Below are 22,961 nucleotides of genomic sequence, written 5' to 3'. Positions count from 1 at the left end.
GCAGTCGGGACTCAAACAGGTGCCCATATGGGATGCCAGCACTGCTGGCCGGGGCTTTAACTCACTGCGCCACAGCGTTGGCCCCTGTTATAACTTTTTGATTTTGAGCACACAATGTGAAAGTAGCTTCTGTATAGGTTGCAGAGTAATTGGCTACACAAAATTGCATTGGCTTTAAAAATGTTTTATTTATTTGTTTGAAAGGGTGGGGGTGAGGGAGAGGGGGAGGGAGAGAGAATGAGAATATTAGCATTCCCACCCATTGGTTCATTTCCCAGATGTCTGCAATGGTTGGTGCCTAAAGCCAAGAGCCAGGAATTCAATCTAAGTCTCTCACATGAGAGGGAGTTACCACCTAATGCTTCCCAGGTTTGCATTAGCAGAAAACCAGACTCAAGAGCTAAAGCTGAATATCAAACCCAGGGTATAGGTATCCCATTGTGAGGCTAACTGCTCATTCCTGCATAGACTTTGAACTCAGAAAGCTATGAATTAAAAATCCATTCTTTGCTGGTTGGTAAGCTGTATGTGTCTTCTGTGTCTGTCCGGATGGGATAAGACAGATAACCCCCTCTGGAGAGTCAATGTGAGAATTAGAGATGAGGTATATAAATGCTTAATATTTTGTGTATAATGAGTGAATGGTGTATTACTTTCATTATTAATTATTATTACTTTATTAAGATTATTATACACTGGGTACAGGTGAGGCAGTTGCATGCAGGAATATAACCATGATTAGGACCTCTAAAATCTAGAAGTTTATAACCATTTCTTTTAAATGCAGTATGACAGGTATGATCTTTGCAGAGAGAAGGCAGAAAACAAACCTTGGAAAATTAGAAAAATGGGCTCAAAGTTGTGAAGACATGTTAGTATGGAACTTTTTTTTTAAAGACTTATTTATTTGAAAGACGAGTTACAGAGAGAGATAGAGCCAGAGAGGTCTTCCATCCGCTGGTTCACTCCCCAAATGACTGCAACGGCCAGAGCTGAATTGATCCAAAGCTAGGAGCCAGGAGCTTCTTCCAGGTCTCGCACGTGAGTGCAGGGGCTCAAGCACTTGGGCCATCTTCCACTGCTTTCCCAGGGCACAGCAGAGAGCTAGATTGGAAGTGGAGCTGCTGGGACTCAAACTGGCACCCATATGGGATACCGGCACTGCAGGCTAGGGCTTTAACCCGCTGTGCTACAGCGCCAGCCCCAGTATGGGACTTTTAAGCATAGATAAACTGACTGACCAACATATTTTTCTTTTGAATAGCTTCTGTACTTTCTCTGTACTCTTTCTCAGTGGCAAATGAAACCAATAAATTATTTAGGTAGACAGCTAATCTGCAAAGAAAAACCAAGAGAGTTAGAGAAACAAGTAGGATTTACCTCTGCTGTGGGGCTGGTGGTTTGCTCACACCTGTTCATAGCTCCATTTACAGTAGGCTGTGTGGAATATTAAACATTTAACACTATTCCATTTGCAATGCCATATGTTTGGCAAGATGCCTCATGACCCAAATGTTCTGAATGTGGTGAGGACTGAGTCAGTGGATGAGCGCTAGCTTTTGTTGTTTTAATGGCAAGGTCCCAGACGTTCCATGATTATTTTATTGGCCATAGGGAAAGATAGATTGGCTACCTGTCAATAAAAATCCTCCCAGATTTCCATCCCATTCATGTTCTCAGGAACTCATGTAATCTTAGTTGCCTAAGATTAAGGAAAAAGTGAGTGATGTTCTCTCCATTTTAATGATAGAGAACGTTGGGACCAAAGTTTGGAAGTCTTGGAAGAAATAACTCCAGGAAGAAAAGGTAGTTTTGATCCAAGCTAAAGTTTCTTTTCCCTTTAATCTAGCGTATTCTTTCCTCCACTTAGCTCAAGCGTTTGGGTAACTTCTCTTGGGAAAGGTGAAGTTTTGGAGTAGCTAGTGGATTTCACACTTCTGGTTTCTGTGGTGGTGGTTTGAGATGGCCATTGTCCTGGATGCGCCTTCCTGCTCTCCCGCCTCTTTGCCCAGGTCCCACTCAGGAGGTCACCCCAGTTCCTTAGAGCTAAGGAAGTACCAAGGGAGGAACTGTTCCAGAACTTGGTTGTCAGTGGGCGGTTACAGTCTGCAGAGAGGTTGTGCTTTTGGTTTTAGCTTCTCTATTTCTAAGCATATCTGTTGAATCTAATTTACATGGTGTGACTGACTTATCTACAAGGCAAAAGGAAACTGGGAAATTCACAGCTCTAGGGTACACTTTTCAAGGGCTCTGTGGTTGGTCACTGGATGCCGTACGTTTACCAAGCACCAGAAGGTGTAACCTGTTCCCTGGTGGGATCATGAGCTGGCAAACCATAGAAGCAAGGCCAATAAAATTGCAGCCCTGAGTTTTGTTTTTAGAAGTTTATTGTTTAATATTCTTAAGAGGGGGAAGGGCGAGGAAAAGAGAGAGAGAGAGAGACAGACAGACAGACAAAAACTCTCATCAACTTGGTTTATTTTCCAAATGCCCACAAAGGCTAGGACTGGGTCAGACTGAAGCTGGGAGCTAGGAACTCAATCGAGGTTTCCCACATGGTGCCAGGCACCCAATTACTTGAGCCATCACTGCTGCTTCCCAGGTTGTCCATTAGCAGGAAACTGGAGTCAGGAGTCAGATCCAGGCCTTCTGGTACCGGGTGCAGGGGTCCCCATTGGCATCTTAACTGCTGGGCCCTGGCATCTATTCCCATCCCTGAGGTTTAAAAGTAGGTGGTCAAAGGAAACCAGGGAGTGAATTTTATTCACAATGGGAAAAGAACTCGACTGTTAGAGCAGTTTGCTTTTTGTAGAGGCACCTTGAGGAGGACCTAGAATTGAATAAAAACTGGACCAGGCATTTGAGGTTTCACTCTGGGGATGGTGCCAGGAAGCCAGACAGTGTTATGCCCCGCCAGCTGCTCCGGACTCTGAGAGGCTGCTTCCTGCTCCTTGGGATAATTGCCTCGCACATGCTCCTCCCAGGGACCAGGAGTGGGCCCTAGGATTTAGGGCAGCTCAGAAGGGTTGCACTGCGGCCTCTACTCACTGGCCATGAATTTGTTTAATGAGGCCTCTTTTTTATAAGTATCAAGATGTATTAAAAATCAAGACTTCTGGCCGGCGCCGCGGCTCAATAGGCTAATCCTCCGCCTTGTGGCGCTGGCACACCGGGTTCTAGTCCCAGTCGGGGTGCCGGATTCTGTCCCGGTTGCCCCTCTTCCAGGCCAGCTCTCTGCTGTGGCCACAGAGTGCAGTGGAGGATGGCCCAAGTGCTTGGGCCCTGCACCCCATGGGAGACCAGGAGAAGCACCTGGCTCCTGGCTTCTGATCAGCGCGGTGCGCCGGCCGCAGCGCGCCGGCCGCGGCGGCCATTGGAGGATGAACCAACGGCAAAAGGAAGACCTTTCTCTCTGTCTCTCTCGCTCACTGTCCACTCTGCCTGTCAAAAAATAAATAAATAAAGACTTGTGTGTGCCTGTGTTTATGGCCTGTGTGTACAGGTAGCTGTGGGAAAGGACTTTGGACACTCGAGTTTCAAGGAAGATAGCACTATCCTAACAGCTTTTTTTTTTTTTTTAAAGATTTTTTTCTATTTATTTGAGAGGTGGAGTTACAGACAGTGAGAGGGAGAGACAGAAAGAGGTCTTCCATCCGCTGGTTCACTCCCCAAATGGCCACAATGGCCGGAGTTGTGCTGATCCGAAGCCAGGAGCCAGGAGCTCCCTCTAGGTCTTCCTATGTGGGTGCAGGGGCCCAAAGACTTGGGCCATTTTCTACTACTTTCCCAGGTCATAGCAGAGAGCTGGATGGGAAGAGAAGCAGCTGGGACTAGCACTGGCACCCATATGGGCACCGCAGGCGGAGGATTAACCTACTGTGCCACAGCTCCGGCCCCTCCTAACAGCTTTAAGACTGGATGTAGGGGGGCGGGAGTGGCTAGCATTGTGGCACAACAGGTTAAACAACTGCCTGCAATGTGGATATTCCTCTGAGCTCCAGTTTGAGTCCTGGTTGCTCCACTGGGGATTCAGCCCCTTGGTAATCTGCCTGAGAAAGCCGCGGAAGATGACCCCACACGTGAGACCCCCCAGCCTCGGCTATCACAGCCATTTGAAAGTGAACTGGCAGACAGAAGATACCACCGTCTCTGTCTCTGTCTCTCCCCTTCTGTCAGTCTGCCTTTCAAATAAATAAATAAGTCTTTAAAAAAAAAGACATGCTGTGTTATTTAGTGGTTCCATTGAGACACAAGGTATCAACATGGCTCAGTTTGGGGAAGTTGTCAATTCCTTCAGCAGAAAGCACTGTCTACATCTGTCTACAGCTGATAGGAGCTTACGATCTGGAAGTCGCCAGCGAACTGGGTTGTCACAGTTCTAGGGGGAGATGAGGCAAATGCATGAGCTGGTTTTGTTGTTGGGCCAGAGGGCAGTCATCAGAATACACTGGACTGGGAAAAGACCATTTTGTCCGTGTCTGAAGATGGATCTCCATGGTGGGAATGGTTCCCCTGTTTGTGATGGGAACGGCCTGTGAGGAATCCATTAGGGAGAAAAGGGTTAGGGTGATCCTTGGAGAGGGAGCAACTTACTGAAGCATCCAAGAACGCTGGTGAGAGACCAGCAACTTTGGAAGTTTCCAAATAGCTTTAAAGACAACTTCAAGGTCGAGCTGGGATGAAGAATGGAATGTAACTACAGGTTGGGCATCCCTAATCCAAAAATATGAAATCGGAGATGCTCTGAAGTCCTGAACTTTTTGAGGACTGAGCTGGTGGTTACAAATGGAAAATTCCACACCATGAAGCTTTGTTTCTTGCACAAAATTGGTAAAACTATTGTGTAAAGTTATCTTCAGGCTGTCTGCATAAGATATATATGAAACATAAATGGATGTTGTGTTTAAACTTGGGTCCCATCCCCAAGATAAAGAGACCTTATCATGTGACTGTTACAAGCATGACTACATGTGACTACAAGTATGAAACACTTGTAGTCCCAAGCATTTCAGATAAAGGATGTACAGCCTGTGCGATGTATGACTTGGAGACTTTATCAGACTTTTCTCACAGTTCAGTTGTAATTGTGTGTTACAGGCATGAAGCGTAATAACAAGGAGCTGGTGTTCTACTTACCCACTGTATGCAACAAGCCTCCCCATAATTTTGGAGTTTAACAATAGCAGTCTTTTTTCAATGTCAGAGGATTCTGTGGGTCAAGAGTTTGAGCAGGGCTCAGCTGCGTGGTTCTTCTACTCCACAAGGCACTGACTGGAGTCGCTCTATGTTGCTCAGCTGATGGCTGGGCCAGTCTGGAGGGTCCAAGACGTCTTCGCTTGTATGTCTGGTGTCTGGATGAGGATGGCCGGTGGGTAGGGCTCTGGAGCCTCTCCCTCTGGAAGCCGTTTCAGGGCCTTTCTAGCAGGTGTTTGGACTTCTCACCATGGCCACTTAGGGTTCTGAGAGTGATCCACTTACCAAAATAAACTTAATGGGAAAGTGTGCAGGTTTCATGGGAGAAGCAATACATTTTGAACAGCTTGAGTTTTGGGTGTCTGTGAAATGCCAAGGTCGAGATGTTCAGTGTAGAGTTGAAAATGTGGATCTGAAGCTTAACAAAGATATTTAGGTCACAGATGGAGATTTGGGACCCAGTGAGGTCTTTTATTACTTCAGTGCCCCGGGGATAGATTGCAAAGCTAAGGGAGTGAGTGAAGAAGAGAGGAGAATCTGAAAGGCTAAGCAGCATCCATATTTTAAAGGATGATCTAGAAGGAGAAACAAGGAGACTAACAAGCGGAGAAGGAAGAGTGAGCAAAAGGATGCCAGCCAGGATGGTTACAGACTTCGTAAGAGGGAATGGACTCGTTACTTCACGCAGGGAGGGAAGAGCTGAGGACGCGACTGCTCAGGTGCTCAGAGTTTGACACTGGGAAAATCAAGTCAGACCTGTACCTGCCACCGGCTAACTGTGTAACTTCTAGCAGTTCTTTACCTTCTGTGTCTCAGCCTCTTCATCTGTGAAATGGGGATGCTAGTACTACCTATGCTGTGGATTGTTGTTTAAAACTAGTGATTCAGGTAACTGAGTTTTTCACTGTTTTGTGCTTTAAAGGGTTTGTAGCAACTAGGGGATTTCTGACCATAAAACAGTTTGGTGACAGCGGTTAAATCTATTTGGCATGCCAACAAATGCTGCCTAGTGGTAGATTCCTGGTGTAATGAATTTGAAGAAATCTCATCATTTACTTTGCCATTACATTTTAGTATCCTAGTATACTCTGGAATAGACAGCAGTAAATGGTTTTACAGCCTATTGCATTTTCAGATGGTGACTTTTTTTTTCTTGAATGTCCATTAGGATTTCTTCAATCTGGAGTAGTGGCTGGCATGTGTCAGAATGGCCTTCTGCCTGTTTGTGTAAATAAAGATTTATTGGAACACAGTTACTTCATTTACATATTGTCTGCTTTCGTGCTCCAGTCGCAGAGTTGAGTAGTTGGATAGAGACCATGTGCAGGGACTGGCGCTGTGGTGTAGTGGGTTAAGCCATGGCCCTCAGCGTCGGCATCCCATATAGGTGCCGTTTCAAGTCCTGGTGGCTCCACTTCCAATCAGCTCCCTGCTAATGTATCTGGGAAAGCAGTGGAGGATGACCCAAGTCCTTCGGCCCCTGTGCCCATGTAGGAGACTCAGAAGAAATTCCTGGCTCCGTGTTTTTGGCCTGGCCTAGCCCCAGCAGATGGAAGATCTCTGTCTTTATCACTCCTTCTCTCGCTCTGTAACTCTGCTTTCAATTAAAAAAAAAAAAGGGACCATATGGATTACAAATATGGATTATAAAGTCTAAAATATTTACCGTCTTGTCTTACGAAGGGGAGGGAGGTTGCTGAGTGGATGAATGGATGCCTATGCTTCCTTAGCCTCCTGCCCTGCCTCAGTTTTGTCCAATGTTTCTTCTCTACACTTCTCTTTTGTCCATCCCTGAGACCCCAGAATACGAAAGCAGTCACAGCTAAAGGGAAAAAAAAATACTGCAGGTAATGAAAGTTTTCTTACTTCCAAATGCACAATAGCTTCTGAGTGTTCCTGACCTACAGGTGTGTTGGTGTTAGTGCCATTGTTGTTTTGTTGTAGGTTTTATTGAAACCAAAGTGGAGTCCATTGCCGCAGGTAGCAGGTAGTGGTAAGGCTGCATAAATTCAGGTGGACTCTTCTCTTCCCCAGCAGAGACCAAAGGGCCTGGAAATGGTATCAGCTGGTCACAAAATGCAGAGCTGAGTTGCTCTCTGGCTTTTGCCATTGGATATGAAGAGCAGGCTGCCTTTTTAGGGTCATAATGGTAACTGGTTAGATTTCGGATCTAGTTACCATTGAGGGAAAAATAGTCTCCTATTTGGGGAGGTGCAGGCATTCTTGTTTAAAGCCCCAGGGTTTAGTTAGCACATTCTTCTGGGCTTCTGGGCTACATTGTTCTGCTTTAGGGCATCAAAGGTTTTGAGAAAGACAACAGAACAGGTGTGTAATTGATTCTGTAATCATAGGCTGAATGAAATCCAGCAGAAGCCAAGCACTTGAAGATAACTAAGTGTTATATTGTTTACTTTTGGAATCAAATTATTTTGGTCTCAGTAACTACCAAATTAAACATTGTGGGGAGCAACTCGGACTAGACTAAGTTACTGGAATTAAGACTTATTCTATGCATCTGCTCTCCCACAATATGGCACTGAGAAGGGAGAAACAGCCTCTACACAGCTGCCTCCAGTTCAACCAATAAACTGTAGGACCTGCTCCTGATTGGAGGAGAGCAGCGTACTCGGCATGTGGGTAGCAGAGTTGGGATTGGTGGAAGAGGACTATAAAGGAGGAGAGAGACAACATGCACCAGGAACATCTAAGAGGAACACCTGAGAGGAACACCTGTGCAGCCCCCGAGAGAGCCGGCCGGCGGTGTGCCACTCCCCCGCGGAAGTGGGGAATGTGGCAGGGGGAACCGCCCTTCCACGGAGGTGGAAGGGTCGGTAGCCAACCCGGGAAGAACCAGCAGCAAACCCGGGAAGGGCCGAGCAGACAAAAGAACAGCGCAGGGTCCTGTGTCGTTCCTCCATGAAGAGGGGGAGCGACAAACATCAGTCTTCTCAGTCACAAATCACCACCTCACACCCAACTTCCATTCTTCCATTTCCTCAGACGAGCCACAGTTAGAATATCTGGAAGGTAGGCACCACTGCCATGATGGGATAGAGGAGAATAGGCTGGCAGAAATTGAGAAGGAAGCTCTTTCTGACAATGTCCTCATCCCTCAGGTTCATAGCTCCTGGGCTGTTGGGGCCAAATAATCTGAGGAATCCCCACATCTGCCCCCACTCCTTCCATTAAAATTTCAGATAAGGAAGTCAGAATGCAGGGGGTTTGGGAATTTCTCTCTGCTTTTTTTTTTTTTTTAAAAGCTTTATTTATTTATTTGAAAGAGTTATACAGAGAGAGAAGGAGAGGCAGAGAGAGAGAGAGGTCTTCCACCTGCTGGTCTACTCCCCAGTTGGCCACAATGGCCAGAGCTGCACTGATCAGGAGCCAGGAGCTTCTTCTGGGTCTCCCACACAGGCGCAGGGGCCCAAGGACTTGGGCCATCTTCTACTGCTTTCTCAGGCCATAGCAGAGAGCTGGATCAGAAGTGGAGCAGCCAGGATTCGATCCGGTGCCCATATGGGATGCGGGTGCTTCAGGCCAGGGCTTTAGCCCACGGTACCACAGAACCGGCCCCTCTTTCTTTGTCTCTGTCTGTCATTGTTCCTCTCAAATAAATAACTGAATAAAAATCATATCAAGAGATGCATCCTCTGGTTCATCTTACTCTCTTAGTCCATTTTCTGTTGCTGTAATAGGATACTGAAGACTGTAATTTATAAAGGAAAGAGGATTACTTTAGCTTATGGCTCTAGAGGTGGTAGGGTCTGACATTGACCATAGCAGATCTGACATTGACCATAGCAGGTGAGGGCCATGTGCTGCCTCAACTCAGGAAAAAAAAAAAAAAAAACACGGAAAGTGGACCAGAGCAGAAGAGACAAGATGGGTGGGGGGTTGCTTCATAACAGTGCACTCTTGAGGTGACTCATGTGGGCCCTGGAGAGCAAGACTTAACCGAGTTTCACAAGACAGGCATGGACCCCTCTTGATGACTCCTGAGAGCCCCACCTCCCAAAACCTCCACAGTGGCCATCAGATGTCCACGTGAGCTTCAGAGGGGGACAAAAACCATACAGCATTCCCTAAGCTCATTGTGTAGAGTCAACAGTTGGGTCTTCACCTCCAAAGCCCTTGGGATTTTCATTCTAGATGAGAGGTGAGAAAATGCAACCAGCCACAAATTCAGAAGTTTTGTTGATGACTTGTATTCCTTCTCTGAGGGAATATGTACTTCCAGTAAGGAAACAGGCTTTAAAAAATAAAGTTCGTAACCCCAGTAGCCACTAAAATGAAAACAGCAGAACAACAAGTGCACTAAGCCTTCTATCTAACTACCAAGCCCACTAAATCATGGTTGTCACTTTTCCACACAAGCACCGTCCATTTGCACCTCCAGTGAGAGCAGGAGTTGTGGGTGTAGCCCAGGTGCAACTTCCTTGACTGATGCATCACTGAGAATGGGAGAATGAGGAAAGATAGGAGAGAGGAGAAGGGGGTGTAGAGAGGCGGAGGACCCACAGCTGGTGTCGTAACTATCCGGGAGAAGGGTCCCCTCCAGGGGAGCAGGAGGGAGAGTGAGGTGGGAAGGGAGCGGGAGGACTCTCCCCCAGTGAGGTGGGAGGGGAGCGGGAGGACTCTCCCCCAGTGAGGTGGGGGGGGAGTCCGGAGGACTCTCCCCCAGTGAGGTGGGAGGGGAGCGGGAAGACTCTCCCCCAGTGAGGTGGGAAGGGAGTGGGAGGACTCTCCCCCAGTGAGGTGGGGGGGAGTGGGAGGACTCTCCCCCAGTGAGGTGGGAGGGGGAGCGCGGAGGACTCTCCCCCAGTGAGGTGGGAGGGGAGCGGGAAGACTCTCCCCCAGTGAGGTGGGAAGGGAGTGGGAGGACTCTCCCCCAGTGAGGTGGGGGGGGAGTGGGAGGACTCTCCCCCAGTGAGGTGGGAGGGGGAGCGCGGAGGACTCTCCCCCAGTGAGGTGGGAGGGGAGCGCGGAGGACTCTCCCCCAGTGAGGTGGGCGGGGAGTGCGGAGGACTCTCCCCCAGTGAGGTGGGAGGGGGAGCGCGGAGGACTCTCCCCCAGTGAGGTGGGGGGGAGCGGGAGGACTCTCCCCCAGTGAGGTGGGAGGGGGAGCGCGGAGGACTCTCCCCCAGTGAGGTGGGGGGGGAGCCCGGAGGACTCTCCCCCAGTGAGGTGGGAGGGGAGCGGGAAGACTCTCCCCCAGTGAGGTGGGAAGGGAGTGGGAGGACTCTCCCCCAGTGAGGTGGGAGGGGAGCGGGAGGACTCTCCCCCAGTGAGGTGGGAGGGGAGCCCGGAGGACTCTCCCCCAGTGAGGTGGGAGGGGAGCGGGAAGACTCTCCCCCAGTGAGGTGGGAAGGGAGTGGGAGGACTCTCCCCCAGTGAGGTGGGGGGGAGTGGGAGGACTCTCCCCCAGTGAGGTGGGAGGGGAGCGCGGAGGACTCTCCCCCAGTGAGGTGGGCGGGGAGTGCGGAGGACTCTCCCCCAGTGAGGTGGGAGGGGGAGCGCGGAGGACTCTCCCCCAGTGAGGTGGGGGGGGAGCGGGAGGACTCTCCCCCAGTGAGGTGGGAGGGGGAGCGCGGAGGACTCTCCCCCAGTGAGGTGGGGGGGGAGCGGGAGGACTCTCCCCCAGTGAGGTGGGAGGGGAGTGGGAGGACTCTCCCCCAGTGAGGTGGGAGCGGAGTGGGAGGACTCTCCCCCAGTGAGGTGGGAGGGGAGCGGGAGGACTCTCCTCCAGTGAGGTGGGAGGGGAGCGGGAGGACTCTCCTCCAGTGAGGTGGGAGGGGAGCGGGAGGACTCTCCCCCAGTGAGGTGGGGGGGGAGCGTGGAGGACTCTCCCCCAGTGAGGTGGGAGGGGAGCGGGAGGACTCTCCCCCAGTGAGGTGGGAGGGGAGCGCGGAGGACTCTCCCCCAGCCAGTGTGAAGAAGGTGGTGGCAGCCAGTGCATACTGAGCCCCGCTGACCACTGTGCTCAGTCCCAAGGGCTTCCCCGTGAATTAACCCACGTGGCCCTCGTGAGAATGCTGGAAGCAAGGAAACCACAGAACTCGCCTGAGGTCTCTCACACAGCTGATCTGTGTCAGGGAGAGGAGCGGAGCCCAGGGCTGCTAGATCCTGGGTCTGACCCAAGATCAGCCCTGGGGCTCAGCATCTGCTTAGCATCTGCCCTGTCACATAGGAAACTATTTCTCTTGTCTGCAGATGACATGAGATCCATCTGCATCCTCTGAGTAGCGCTTAGCTTTCTTTTTTTTTTTTTAAATTGATTTTTAATTATTGATGTAATGCACCAATACATGGAAAAAGGTTAAAGTTAGAACAAGTTTAAAGGTTAAAGTTAAACACTTTGTTGCTTTTAACTTTATAGGTTGTAGAAAGTGCAATTGTACATTGTAGAATGTCAGTTCTACATTGTACCAATGTCAGAGTTTTCCTTTAACCGGTACTCCTTAATTCACACCCCCATCCCTATTATCCACTTCCACAGGTATCATTTCATATTTTAAAAAATACATTTTGTTCTTATTTATTTATTTTTATTTTTTTAAAGATTTTATTTATTTATTTGAGAGGTAGAGTTACAAACAATGAGAGGGAGAGACAGAGAGAAAGGTCTTCCTTCTGTTGGTTCACTCCCCAGATGGCCTCAATGGCCAGAGCTGTGCTGATCCAAAGCCAGGAGCCAGGTGCTTCTTCTAGGTCTCTCATGTGGGTGCAGGGGCCCAAGGACTTGGGCCATCTTCTACTGCTTTCCCAGGCCATAGCAGAGAGCTGGATTGGAAGAGGGGCAGCCAGGACTAGAACCGGCACCCATATGGGATGCCGGCACCACAGGTGGATTAACCTGCTGCTCCACAGCGCCAACCCCAGGTAACTTTTCAAAAATATTTATTTATTTATTTGGAAGTCAGAGTTAGAGAAGGAGAGGCAGAGAGAAAGGTCTTCCTTCTGTTGGTTCACTCCCCAGATGGCCTCAATGGCCAGAACTGTGCTGATCTGAAGCCAGGAGCCAGGAGCTTCTTCCAGGTCTCCCATGCAGGTGCAGGGGCCCAAGGACTTGGGCCATCTTCTACTGCTATCCCAGGCCATAGCAGGGAGCTGGATCGGAAGTGGAGCAGCCGGGTCTCGAACTGGCACCCATATGGGATGCCAGCACTGCAGGCAGTGGCTTTACCTGCTACGCCACAGTGCCAGCCACCATTTTGTACTTATTTAAATATATTTTTTGAATTATAATGGTGTCTTGCACTTTTTAAAAAGATATTTATTTGGCTGTGCCATGACTCACTAGGCTAATCTTCCGCCTGCGGCCCCGGCACCCCGGGATCTAGTCCTGGTCAGGGTGCCGGATTCTGTCCCGGTTGCTGCTCTTCCAGTCCAGCTCTCTGCTGTGGCCTGGGAGTGCAGTGGAGGATGGCCAAGTCCTTGGGCCCTGCACCCGCATGGGAGACCAGGAGAAGCACCTGGCTCCTGGCTTCGGATTGGTGTAGTGCACTGGCCTTAGCGGCCATTTGAGGGGTACCAACAGAAGGAAGACCTTTCTCTGTCTCTCTCTCTCACTGTCTAACTCTGCCTGTCAAAAAGATAATAATAAATTAAATTTAAAAAGTAAAAAAAGAGATTTATTTATTTTATTCGAATGGCAGAATGACAGAGAGGGAGAGACAGAGATCTTCTATCTTTCATCTGTAACAGCCAAAGATGAGCCAGGCAGAAGTCTGGAGCCGGGAACCTCCCTCCTGGTTTCCCACGTGATGGAACCTGAGTGCCTGGGCTTTCGTCTCCTGCCTCTCAGGCTCATCATCAGGAAGCTGGGTTGGAAGCAGAGTAGTCAGGGCTGGAACTGGCACTCTGATAAGGTCCGGGGATTCCGGATGGAAGTCTAACCCATTGTGCCATGATGCCTGCCCCCTTGCAGTTTTTATTTTAAAAAGGCAACATATTAGGGGCCGAAACTGTGGCACAGCGGGTTAAAGCCCTGGCCTGCAGTGCAGGCATCCCATATGGGTGCTGGTTTGGGTCCCTGCTGCTCCTCTTCCGATCCTGCTCTCTGTGGTGCCCTGGGAAAGCAGTGGAAGGTGGCCCAAGTCCTTGGGCCCCTGCACCCCATGCGGGAGACCCGGAAGAAGCTGCTGGCTCCTGGCTTTGGATCAGCTCAGCTCTGGCTGTTACAGTCATTTGGGGAGTGAACCAGTGGATGGAAGAACTCTCTCTTTGTCTCTCCGTTTCTCTTTCTGTAACTCTGCCGTTCAAATAAATAAAATAAATCTTAAAATAAAAGACAGCACATTAACTATATGATATTAATTATATACCAGAGTTAAAGTTTCCCAAGTTCTGTTGATTTTTGGCTCTCTTAGTATTTTAGTCGTTATTTCATGGTGTCCCTCAGCCAGGAGGATATTTAACAGTTCCGTGTCTAGTAACACTTAGATCCAACTAACTTAATCAGTATTTATATCCTAACAGCTTACCATTTGACATGTTCTGTACATAGTGATGGGCATTTGGCTTAGAGGTTAAGACACTGCGTGGAATGCCCACAGTGCATATCAGAGTGCCTGGGTTCAAGTCCCAGCTCTGTTCACTATTCCAGTTTTCTGCTAATGAGTACCCTGGGAGGCAGCAGTTATAAATCAAGTGTTTAGGTCTCTGCCACTCACATGGGAAACCCGGACTGAGGGTCCAGATCCTGGCTTCAGCCTGGCCCAGCATGGCCATCATGGGCATTTAGAGAGGGAACCAGTAGATGCAGTTTCTCTCTCTCTCTCTCTCTCTGCCTCACCAATACCTAAAATAAATAAAAATTTAAAATACACAGAAAATTCCTTAAATAACAGTACTCAGTGACAAGAGAAGGCGTCTGTTGTGCACTCCCAGGATCCTGTTGGGCACTGCACTTCTCATTGCCGGTTCCGCGCCTGTTGTTGCAAGGTGCTTGTTTTTGATCACATCAGCCACCAGAAACCTCAGCTTTGCAAAAACCACGGCACCAGGAGCCCTGTGGCACGATCTGCTGGGCACTCCCTGGAGCTCCCAGTTCCCACTGCGCTGACAGGTGTCTGTGAGGGCTGCAGTCTCCTTGGGGTGCTTAGGTGCATAATTTCAGAATTACCTGCAGCCACAGTTAGAGCTTTTGCATTAACCCTTCTCATCCCACAGTGTGTCAAGTGTTCCACATAAAGGCCCACCTCATATCAAACTGCACGGCAGGATCAGCAGAATATGCACAGACCACAGTTGATGTAGTCATTCCCTTAATGGTGATCATTAGTGTTCTTTCTAATGCCTTGTAACTTTATATAATTCAGCAGTGAAAATCCCATTATATGCCCTTCCTTCACATGGGCAAACTGGAGAATAAAGGAATTGGTAGGCCACTGGTCAGTCAGGTTTGCTTGTTTTAATAAATGATAACATGAGCTTGGCCTCTTTGAAGAAAAGATTTCCTGTAATCCTTTTTTTTAAAAGATTTATTTATTTATTTGAAAGTCAGAGTTACACAGAGAGAAGGAGAGGCAGAGAGAGAGAGAGAGAGAGAGAGAGAGAGAAGTCTTCCATCTGCTGGTTCACTCCCCAACTGGCTGCAACTGCTAGAGCTGTGCTGATCCGAAGCCAGGAGCCAGGAGCTTCCTCCAGGTCTCCCACATGGGTGCAGGGGCCCAAGGACTTGGGCCATCTTTTACTGCTTTTCCAGGCCATAGCAGAGAGCTGGATGGGAAGTGGAGCAGCCGGGACTCCAACCGGTGCCCATATGGAATGCCGGCACTGCATGCGGTAGCTTTACCCGCTATGCCGTAGCACTGGCCCCCCGTAATCCTTTGCTGGCTTATTTTTATTAGGTGTTTATGCCCCATGGCTGCTGGGGAAGCATAGTTGTCCTGGAAACATATGTAGTGATCATGCAGTAGAAGTAGGTGACTGAGACGCACGGGGCCTGAAATGCAAGGATAGGGTATGAAGAGGCCGAGAGGACAAGGACAGGAGGACCTGTGCAAAACTGCAAGGTGTATTTCTTAGGACAATGAGAGCAAACACTTCATTTAGGGCACAGATGGCAAATGCCTTGCAGGCATGTCGTAGATGTCCCCTGCCTGTCCACAGCAGACATAGCTAATCTATAGCGCCACGGCAGGCACAGCCAGCCCTCCTGGTGCTCATTCTTTCTGGGCCTTCCCTCTGTCCGGGAATCCTTCTCTTAGTCCTGGGTGGAGCACACAAAGTCAAATGGACTTGTCTCCTGGAGTTGGAAGTTGGAGAGGCAAGTTGAAGTGAAGCAGAGAAGGGCTAGGGAGAGCGTATTTGTGCTTCAGACTTGATTGGCAGAATGACTGGCGATTTCTTCTCTCTGCAGCAGTAGCAGTAGGTACTGATCTACGGCACTGATGCCCCCCCCCCCTTCTAAATCATCTCTTCATTTATTTCTGGCAAAGTAATTGAATCACTAAGAGCACCTTTCATTGTTTTCCTCTATGAAACCATGTGTTGAAAAGATGTGATCTACTGATTACCAAGTAATAAAAACAGCAGCAGCAAACAAGCATTTACTGGGTACTTCTTATGTGCTAGGCATTGTGTGTCTTACATTTGTTAACTTTTAAATCCCCATGACAGCTCTACAGGTGGGTACTATTGCTGTTAGTTGTATAGATTTTGGAATTGAGATATAGAGTGTTTTAAACATCTTGCACAAGGTTAGATGGCCAGTGCGTGATATAATACATTAGTTTTCCACTGTTTAATTATAAGTATGTAATTTCTAATTAGGAGATAATAAAGACTCCCAACATGAGTTGATATAATTTTGGCCAAAAGCAAAGAAATTTCTCTTTCATCTTGTCTGTGCAAAATGGTCATGGATAAGTTTATGGGTTTTTGTTGTTAGAATTTCCATAATGTTGGAACAGATAAAAGATTGCTTTTTAAAAAATTTGAGCTATACACACAGAGTGAGAGAGAGACGGAGATCTCTCATCTGCTGGTTTATTCCCCCACATGCCTCCAATGACAGGAAGTAGGCCAAGTGGAAGCTGGGAGCTAGGAACCTTATCTGGGTCTCCCATGTGGGTGGCAGGGACCCAGCTACTTGAGCCATCACTTGCTGCTTTCCCTGGTGCACATTGGCAGGAAGCTGGAGTGGGGAGTGGAACTCACAATCTAGCCCAGATACAGCTGTTGAGGGATGCAGGTGTCCCAACAGGTGTCTTCAGTACCACACTAGACCCTGCTGCTCCCACCCCCATTGTTTCTGAAAGCCTGCTGAGTTCTGATACCTGATTTGACCACCCGCATGTTCAGCCCCTGAGAAAATCAGGAGTATTATTGGAGAAGTCTGGTCAGTCGAGATGTCTCGCAGCTGAGCTGTAGGCCCCCTCTGGAATCCCGCTGCTTCCTAGCTCACCGCTGATGGGGGTGACCTCGGGCAGGTGGTTCAGCGTCCTGAGCCTCACACTCTCCTTGCTAAATGGAGTGGCAGTGAGGACTGAAAAAAAAAAACCAAACCAGCTCCTGACAACTCTACCAGCAACTGGCACTTCGTAAGTGCTGCACAAACATTAGCTCCCACTACACCCCTTTAGGGGCCTGCGTTTACATCCAAGGGTAGGGGTAACACCCAACCTTGAGGCTGACTGGGTGACACGCATGAGCTGGAGTGAGGCGTGGGAGCTCAACGGGTGGGAAGCTTCCTTCTCTTCCTTCCTCTCCAGCATGAAGCAGTTGGGGTTCCCCAGGAGAGAAGGATCCCTTCCAATCTTTATAAACTGCAGGTGCAAAAGTGACTCTTATTGACATCCCCTGAGCAGCCTCAAGGGCTCATGGTCGGTGATCTCAAACACTAGCCGGCTCCCAGCATGTGGAAGTGACCTTTGTATGTGGTGTGGAGACAGGGGCCACCTGGACCAGCCTGGTGTCCAGTTCACATCAAGGCCTTGGTAACGTGATTCTCAGATACCCGGGCTGTTGGCTGCTGTATTTTGTGGCAGAGCCAGTGTGTCTTTCTGACGACCTCAGCTCTCAGGAAGTGAACATTTAAAATGATTTGTTCCTCCACATCAGAAGGGAGGAGTGTGATAGGGCTCAGGCTGTCTTGGTGCAACATTCATCGTGAAGGAGGGTGGCCCCGAGGGGGAACTGGGTGTTGATGCTTTTGCTGGGCTGTGAGTCTTTGAGGTCATAGATGTCAAATGCTCCTTAGGCATCTGTGGCTTTCCCAGAGCAGCAGAGCTCAGAGTCGCCTAGGAGTGGCCTGGAGCTGCCCAGGCATCCACCCCAGTGCACATTCACTCCTGGGGCCTTCTCGCCTAGCAACTGTGTAATCACTGTAATCTGTAGTCCTCCGTCAGTGTTAAGTGTTAACGCGGAGACCTTCTCTGCGTTCCCGCTATTGCTGAGTCGTGTACGTTGGCCTTCAGAGGGTAGAGGCTGGGGAATATCCATGGGAACTGGGGCTGCACTTGGGAATTCCTTACTAAGTAAGAAATTTGACCCCCGATCTCTTTTTTTTTTCCCTTCTCCCCAGCACTGGCTTGAGCCTAACAAGTCCATCTGCAAGCAAATGAAATGTAAGTGTCAATCTGCAGCTCGCGTTTTTCTCTGAAATGTCTAAAGATAGATTCTGCTTCCTGACAAAATTTCTCCAGCCAGGGGAAGCCAGGACAGAGTTGAAGATAAATGCGTGAGTGGAGGCCTCTCTGTCTGGGGAGAGCTGTCTGTCATCTCCTCTCCTCCCACTGCAGTCACTGTTCCCTCTGCCTCCCGTGCCTCTCTCCCTCCCCACCGTCTTCACATGGGACTAGGAACGTTGGAATTGGGTGATCAAATAGACATCGCACATAATCACCATGTACCCAGTTCCTTTCGATTGTGGGGCGGGGTGGGGGTGGTTGCTGGTCAAGGGTTTGGGGTGGAGGAGGAGAGAAGCAGGTATGAGTGGAGATTAAAACTTTACTGACAACGTTACTAGAGATTGTGTTATTCTTCTCCAACCTTCAAGCCCCTAAACATCATGGGAAAAAGGTTGAGGGGCGGTGGTGTGAGCAGTTGGTTTCAGGCGCTGATGCTCCGAGCTCCTCTTGTTGTTGTTGTTGTTCTTGGCTTGGGTAGCATCGTCAGGTCATCCACCTGGAGCATCCTGTTGTCTTGTAGTCTTGGGTGACATGATCTTTTGTCCTGGTCACTCATCCCAGGCTGTAGCCAACTTGCTTTTATTTCTGGTTCGGAGGAGACCTGAAACGCACTTCAGAGAATCATTGCCTGCTCCCAAACCATTTATCTCTCCAGGCAACTTTTCCAGGGCTCTGCAGTAAGTCTTTTGTTTTCTCATCAGCGGTCAGATTAGTATATATTACACCCCTGGGCATCATTCCAGGGCTTCTTGTCTTTGTCCAACATGAAGACATCATTCTGCGTAGAGTTTTCAGGTGGCAGAGGGAGAGAGTGAATGTAGATTGCGAGCTAGCAGCCCACATATCTGTTCCTTACCTTGCTTCTTTCTCCCTCCCTCTGTCCATTTCCTTTCATCTCCTCTCCTCCTCCTAGCATTCAAGAGCAAACTTCCTCTGGCCATGGCAGGAGAGATGTGTTGAGGTGACAGCAGGTGCAGCAGCAGGTGTGGAAAGTCCAGAGGGCCAGAGTGTTGGGGGCGAGGCTGGCCTGGAGTGGGAGAATGCATCCCTGTTGGAGTAGCAGGTCAGAGATCCCAAGAGGTCCCACACAGTGTCCTGTGCAGGACAGTGGGAATAAACTGACATGCCCGAGACAGCTTTTCTCCCTTCACTGCCAAATGTTGACATTTTTGTGTATCTATGAGGTACTTTAAAAAGTTCCTGCATATCATGAAGAAACTATGCATGGACTTCAAAATGTTTTGCACCAAAATAAATTTATCTTTTAATTCCATTTCCTTGATCTTTTTGAAGTATCCTCATATTTAAAAATATGTGGACTACCTCTTGGTGATTGGATTTATATTAAATGACTCTGGCTCTTGAATGCAATATTTTCCTTAAAGCATACACATTTTTAAAATATAAATTTCCCTTTAATAGTATTTCCACACTTAATAGAAGACAATTTAAATGTATAGGGAATGTAAGGCATGTGAGGAATTGGCTGCATAAGAATTGGCTGTTCATAAGCAAATCTGAGCAGTCAGTTGGAAAGGTGGAGGCTTAGAGGCTTAGCCTAGTGGTTCCACAACTGCATCCCCCTAGGAGTGCTTGGGTTTGATACCCAACCCTGGCACCTGACTTCAGTTTCCTGCCAGTGCAGACTCTGCAGGGTAGTGCTGTTGGATTTTCTGATACTTGTGGGAGATCTGGACTGAGTTCCTAGATCTGCCTGAGCCTCAGCTGTCCTGGGCATTTGGGAGTGAACCAGCAGATAGGAGTGCACTCTATCTGTCTCTGTCTCTATCTCTGCCTTCCAAATAAATAAACACTATTAAAGAGGAAAATGGCTAATGTTTTATAAAAAGAGTTTACTTGCCATTTGATTACTGGCAAATTTCAGTCTAATGATCAATGGAATCTGAATGTGGTAAAAGAACTGCATAAAATTGAGTTTCTAAACCAGACAGGGTGACTCACAGATACTAGGAATTGGCAAAGTCTTACCCATCACCCAGTCCCCCGTTGTGCTGTTGAGAGCATTAGTGTACAAAAAATCATGTCATTCTTCTCAAAATCAGAAACCTATTTTGGCCAGTGTCGATGAGGATGTCTTTTTCAGTACCAAGAATTTCTGTGTAGGGGGCCAGCGCTGTGGTGTAGCAGGTAAAGCCACCACCTGCTGTGGTGGCATCCCATATGGGTGCCTGTTTGAGTCCTGGCTGCTCCACTTTTGAGCCAGCTCTCTGCTATGGCCTGGGAAAGCAGTAGAAGATGGCCCAGGCCTTGGGCCTTTGTACCTTGTGGAAGACCTGGAAAGAGGCTCCTGGCTTCTGGCTTTGGATTGGTGCAGCTCTGGCTGTTGCAGCCAGTTGAGAAGTGAACCAGCAGATGGAAAATCTCTCTCTCTCTGTCTCTGCCTCTGCCTCTCTGCAACTCTGCCTTTCAAATAGATACATAAATCTTAAAAAAACAAAACAAAAATAATTTGTATTCTTTTATATGTCCTCAAAATACTGACTTTACATAAAAAAAAAGATAAATAAACCAAGGCTTCTGTATCGTTAACCTGGAAACCCAGTCCAACTCCTGGCACTCATTTTTGCATTTATCAAAAAGATCTGGTTGTGAAAACATGAGGGCACGGTGACAGTTCATGGAAAATGGAATTTGAGAGCTAAGTTTATTTTAGTGCATAAAGGTGGAGGCTTACCAATCTGAGGGAAGGGTGGAGTGAGAATCATCGGCACCTGTTGCCTGAGGTTGCGTAGGCAGAGACGGGTTGTGTTTTGTGAGTATCATAATTTGCATTTCCTGTGAGCTTTTTGAAGTGTCCTCAGCCTCTGGTTGCTTCATGTGATGACTGCATAATGAATTGGAGGAGCCGTAGGTCTCACAGAACACCGGGTCCTTTGCTCTGACCCCATTAAGATCCCCCCCCCCCCTTTTTTTTTAAAGATTTCTTTATTTTATTTAAAAGACTGTGCTGATCTGAAGCCAGGAGCCAGGAGCTTCTTCCGGGTCTCCCTTCACGGGTGCAGGGGCCCAAGGACTTGGGCATCTTCTACTGCTTTTCCAGGCCATAGCAGAGAGCTGGATGGAAAGTGGAGAAACCAGGACTCAAACCGGTGCCCCTATGGGATGCCAGCACTGCAAGTGGCAGCTTTACCCAGAGTGCCGGCCCCTTAAGATCCTTTTGACTATGGGTGTTCCCAGGGAGGTGTTTCCCAGGGTTGGCTAAAGTCATCTGTCCTGATTAACAAGCCCAGTGCAAAGATATACTAGCCAGGGTTCTCCAGAGAAACGGAGGGATAGGCTGTGTGTGTTGGGGGCAGATGAAGGGGATTTGCTAGGGGAACCGGCTCACCTAGTTAGAGCCACTGAGAAGTCCTGGGACAGGCAGTGTGCAGGCAGGAGGCCCTGGGCTGCGGCAGTGTGGCTCAGCCCAAGTCCAAGGGTCTCGGGACAGGGAAGCCGAGGCTGGATGGCTGTGAACTGGAGGGTGGTGAGGGTGAGTCCTGGAGTCCTGAGGCCAGCGAGCCTAGTACTCTGACGTCCAAGGTGAAGACAGCCCCTGTCTGTCTGCAGTCTCTGCAGACCCCCTGCCCACCAGTGGTGCCGCCCATGCCCAGGCCGGGTCTTCCCACCTCATCCACAGAAAGCCTTTCACAGACACGCCCCCAACACCGCTTTGCCGGGTGTCTGGGTACTCCTTGATCCTGTCGAGCTGACGCCCGAAACTCACTGTCACAGAAGGCGTTATTGTTTCTTAAGGTTAAAAAATATGTGTATATATATATTTATACAGTGTTTGTGGTTTTTGGTTAGGAAATGTTTAAAATGGAGACCAGAACTATTTCTTTTCTTTTCCTCCTTACACACCAAGCCCAATATTAACAATATTTTACATATTCTTTCAGAAATTTTTATGTATATATATGTTATTCCAACATATATATGATCTGTAATAAGCAGAAATGAGATCTTTCTTTGTATATTTTTGCTCACTTTAGTATTTTTCCTTTTTAAAAAAAATTGATTTATTTATTTGAAAGTTAGGGGTACATAGAGAGAGAAAGAGACAGAAAGAGAGAGAGAGATCTTTCATCTGCTGGTTCACTTCTCAAATGGCTGCAAAGGCGAGGGCCAGGCCAGGCTGAGGCCAAGAGCCTGGAACTCCATCTGGGTCTCCCATTTTGGGGGCAGGGGTCCAAGTACTGGGCCATCTTCTGCTGTTTTCCCAGGTATGTTAGCAGGGAGCTGGATCAGAAGTGGAGCAGCGGTGACTCTAACCAGGGCTCATATGGGGTGCTGGAGTCAAAGGTATCGGTTTAACTCACTACACCACGACACTAGCCCCTGTTGTTCTTAATAATTATTAACTGCTAATAGTATATTGGTAATTGACAATTGGCTTATTTTAAAAATGATTTGCTGGTTGTTAGTCATGTACATGTATATTTATTAATGAACATAAAGGTTGGTTCTAGTATTTTGTTATTTTAATGTGCACTATAATTAACATGTTTGGATTCATTTGCGCATCTTGTGAGAGTATCTCTATTAAAGTCTTAGAAATGAAATGATTGGATCAAAAGATGTACACACTGTATATTTCCTTAGCCATAAACATCCACCCCAAGGAACTGGTAGCAATTTCTTTCCACCAATGTTACATGAAAATATTTGTTTTCCCCCAGATCTTGTTGAAAATAAATATAAACTTATTTTTATGGAACTTCAAGTTTATGAAGAAAGATAAATTTTTGCTTGAAAAAACTAATAAGTTGAACAGTTACTAATTTTGGTTTAGATTTTTGAATTGTAATGCTTCTTAAAGTCTTCTTTGAACTTTGGAGAAATGCTAAATTTTATTTTTTAAATCAGTATGTGGCATAATTGACTTAGTTTGGGGGCACAGGTTTATGACTCCTGACACACGTATAGATTTTTTCATGCCCACGCCATAGTCGGGGTACCGGCTGCGGCCGGAGTGCGCCCGTGCTGCCTCCTTGGAGCTCCACCTGCTCCAGTCCCTCCCGGCCGCTGGTCTTTCTGTGTCAGCCTTGTTTTGTCTTTGGAGAATGCCGTGGGAATGGAGCAACATAGCATGTGATTTCGGAGACGAGATTTTTAGACTCAGCCAGCAAC

At 48.1% G+C, this 22,961-nt stretch overlaps 1 protein-coding gene across 9 annotated transcripts in view; it reads left to right on the top strand.

Annotated features, from left to right (window-relative positions):
- Positions 1 to 22,961, top strand: part of FRMD3 (FERM domain containing 3) — a 287,141-nt gene that overhangs the window by 161,994 nt on the left and 102,186 nt on the right. For 7 of the 9 annotated variants that reach the window (XM_089315277.1, XM_089315271.1, XM_008274897.5 and 4 more), the window contains one exon: positions 17,723 to 17,765. The exons of 1 other annotated variant lie outside the window; for it this stretch is intronic. In XM_089315277.1, coding sequence (XP_089171403.1) covers positions 17,723 to 17,765 — 43 coding nt within the window. Of the gene's footprint in view, positions 1 to 16,995; positions 17,136 to 17,722; positions 17,766 to 22,961 lie in introns of those variants that run through there. One more of the 9 variants, XM_089315282.1, reaches the window with a different exon arrangement.

This window comes from Oryctolagus cuniculus, chromosome 1 (assembly GCF_051225735.1).
Source record: "Oryctolagus cuniculus isolate XC-2025 breed Fujian yellow rabbit chromosome 1, ASM5122573v1, whole genome shotgun sequence".
Classification (NCBI taxonomy): domain Eukaryota; kingdom Metazoa; phylum Chordata; class Mammalia; order Lagomorpha; family Leporidae; genus Oryctolagus; species Oryctolagus cuniculus.
The sequence above is the reverse complement of the archived record's forward strand: the minus strand, read 5'-3'. Positions and strand labels throughout refer to the sequence as shown.